The following is a 2,873-nucleotide window of genomic DNA, read 5'->3' on the forward strand; positions in this document are numbered from 1 at the left end:
ATTCACCCATTCCGGACCCGGAGAAACTATAGGGAATTTCATTATGCCCATCGTCACAGTCAAGCAGACTCACGATATATATGTACGATGGCAATATTTGATTGGATGGGGGCCATGCCTCATTTGGCATGTTTGAATCAAGATCCTGTTTGTGAGGATCTTGGGAATCCGTGAATCGTGTCCGTTCATCGTACATCGTGCGGTCAGTTTTTGTCAGATACTGTTTGTGTTCAATTTTAATTTATATTTAATAGGATGCTATTTTTTGAATACATAAGTGTCAAAAAGTAATTATAGCCAAAATATCAACTATTGAATTCCATGTTGCTTCTGCAATCATTTACCATTCTAAAACCATTATTGAACCATTACTCTATATTCAATCCTTGTAGCCTGTAAATGAGTTGTGGAAATAATTCTAGTCAAAGTTGGAAAGATTATGTAGTGTGCTAGGTAGAGAGGAAAGTAAGAGGACTTACTTTTCCACCACAGCGTCACCTCCAACTTTGTTCCAAACAACGTCCCAGTATCTGTATTATAAGTTTGACATAAATCAAAGTTCAAACGAACGACAGATTATGCATGTATTTAGTAAACAAAAGAAATCAGCGCTGATATTTGTATATCGCAGATATAAAACTGTGTAGTTGCCCTCTATTCGATAAAGGCATTGAAAATCAAAAGATAATGGTGAATTGGTGATGCAAATGCTAAGATTAGCAATTAGATTAGCTTTTGTTCTACAATTGGGGATGCAGATGCTAAGATGGCTTTGGAAAACAAAGTAAATGGAGTCATACCCTTCCAAATCAAGAGAAGCAATTTGGCAAAATTTATCATAAATTAGAGGCATACCTTTCTGAAGTGTGGAATCAGAGTCAGCACAAAACTGGTAGTACCCTGAAATTAACAATAAATTAAACAAATTGGATGATAAAAACCAAAACAGAGAATCCCTAAGACGCAATTAAGAGGGAAAGAGAGTACATGTACGATGAAGTTCAGATTAAGAGGGTGTGATTTAGCTTCTGGATTACACAGGGCAAGGTTGTAACCTATATTCATATTAGAGATGAGAGTAGAATCGAAAGCACTCCCAATATTATACACCGTATTTTCCTTCAACCTAAAAATAGAATTAACCCTTCACATGTTAGGTTACGAAAATGAGTAAAGTCTAAAATATCAATTTCAATTTAATACTGACCAAATCTCAATAAAAATAAAAGTAAAGCAAAGAAGAAACACACACACACACACACACACCATGCCTAGCATGTACATTTGCTTACCCACATGAAAAAGAATACACATGTGAATAAAATTAGACATTTTTAAACCTTTACCGTCCTGACCACTATGAAAAGCTTTGTCACAGCTGCAGTCATAGATTGCAAAACCACGCCTCTTCTTTACTTGGGTCTTCTTAATCCTCTCCTTAATTTCACTGCAAAATTCACACACATATATAAATGATTAACCAGGGTCCTTGTAGAACAAAACTCAAAACTGAAGTTCTCATCCTAATCAATTGATTCAATGTATAACAAATACACATAAATATTAAAGAGTAACGTGCCATGTTGAACAAAACAAATGATTGAACAACTTAAGGAGTGTGTCTGGGAATGCTTCGGCAAGGCTAAAAGCATTTCCAGATACCAAAATTTGAGCAGAAATAACTAAAAGTGTTATTGAATAGAATTAAATTGCAGTATCAATAGACTTCAATATTAACCGTTTACTCTGAAAATACACGACAACTATGAATAGAATTAAATTGTAAGTGAACTAATATTTTGTACCATAAATATATAAGGGATATAAAATTACACAGATATACATAATGCATAAAGTCTCACATGTTTGCGAAACGAAAACGCTACAAATCCAAGATATACGGCCAATTAATTCTTCAACCACTAATGGATCGCTGAATATTCTTAGCTGCCTTTGTAGTTTTTGTCTGTCATATTCAAACACAACTCAGGAAAAATAAATATAAACACAAAGAGAGAAGAAGATATAAGACAATTACCTCTGTTTTGGCAGGAAGCTCATTCCCAAACATAAAAACGGATATCTTCCTAAGCTTGTATTATATAAGCCTGTATTATGTAGGTAGTGTACTCAATGAATATGCTTTTGAAAAAAGATCAACAAACGTGATTTGACATGCTAATTTACTGAAAGGATTTGACAAAAAAGACTTTGGGATTAGAGACCTTATAAACGAATGATGCACATACAGATCTTAATATGGGTAAAATACCAGCTGAATTTAATAAGAAAGAATTTAGACCATAATACTATAATTGATGATTAAATCAAGAACTCACTGACCATCTTCTTCCTTGATGAAACACTTGAGAAAGAAAGCGAAGCAGCTTTGAATCTCAGCTGCTGAAGACTTTGTTCTTCTTCCCCAACTCCTCCAAAACTCCCAGAAGAGAACTTTTCATGCAACTTCTGTCCAACAGCTGCAAAAAAAATATCAAATTTAAACACCAATTCCAAAAATAAAGCAAGATTCAACCTTGCCCGACAGGTTAAATCTTGCCCGACTTTTAATCCCTAAGCCTTTGTAACCATAAAGAGAAGAAGCTGCACAAGATTCAACCTTGCCCGACAAGTTAAATCTTGCCCGACTCTCTTTATTCAGTTTTTTATTTAGTAGATCTAGCCTTGTAATGTATTTCTCAGTATATATGCAAGTTATTTCTGGCTACTTATTGATGTAAAGTTCCATCAAATCCCAGATCTGGTTTGTGTAAAGGTTTCCACTATCAGAAAACATAAAAGTGGACTATAACTGATGAACTAACTAGATATGAAACTCTATCCTTCAAAGCATACAAGATAGATAAAAGTCA

The 2,873-nt window shown here is 34.2% G+C and overlaps 1 protein-coding gene across 4 annotated transcripts; it reads right to left on the reverse strand.

The window, feature by feature from the left end:
• Positions 1-282: 282 nt before the first annotated feature.
• On the reverse strand, positions 283-2,320 carry LOC126593392 (uncharacterized). Of its 4 annotated transcripts, none has more exons than XM_050259448.1 (4): positions 2,039-2,320; positions 1,056-1,119; positions 856-900; positions 283-530 (listed from the first exon to the last, which is right to left on the reverse strand). In XM_050259448.1, exons 1-4 carry the CDS (start codon positions 2,069-2,071, stop codon positions 358-360), a joined length of 315 nt encoding a protein of 104 aa, XP_050115405.1. In that variant the 5' UTR covers positions 2,072-2,320; the 3' UTR covers positions 283-357. The 4 variants fall into 4 exon arrangements, with proteins under 4 accessions (XP_050115405.1, XP_050115406.1, XP_050115403.1 ...); XM_050259449.1 differs by having other exon boundaries at positions 988-1,119; XM_050259446.1 differs by having other exon boundaries at positions 283-900.
• Positions 2,321-2,873: the final 553 nt, after the last annotated feature.

The sequence above is a fragment of the Malus sylvestris genome, chromosome 12 (assembly GCF_916048215.2).
Source record: "Malus sylvestris chromosome 12, drMalSylv7.2, whole genome shotgun sequence".
NCBI lineage: Eukaryota > Viridiplantae > Streptophyta > Magnoliopsida > Rosales > Rosaceae > Malus > Malus sylvestris.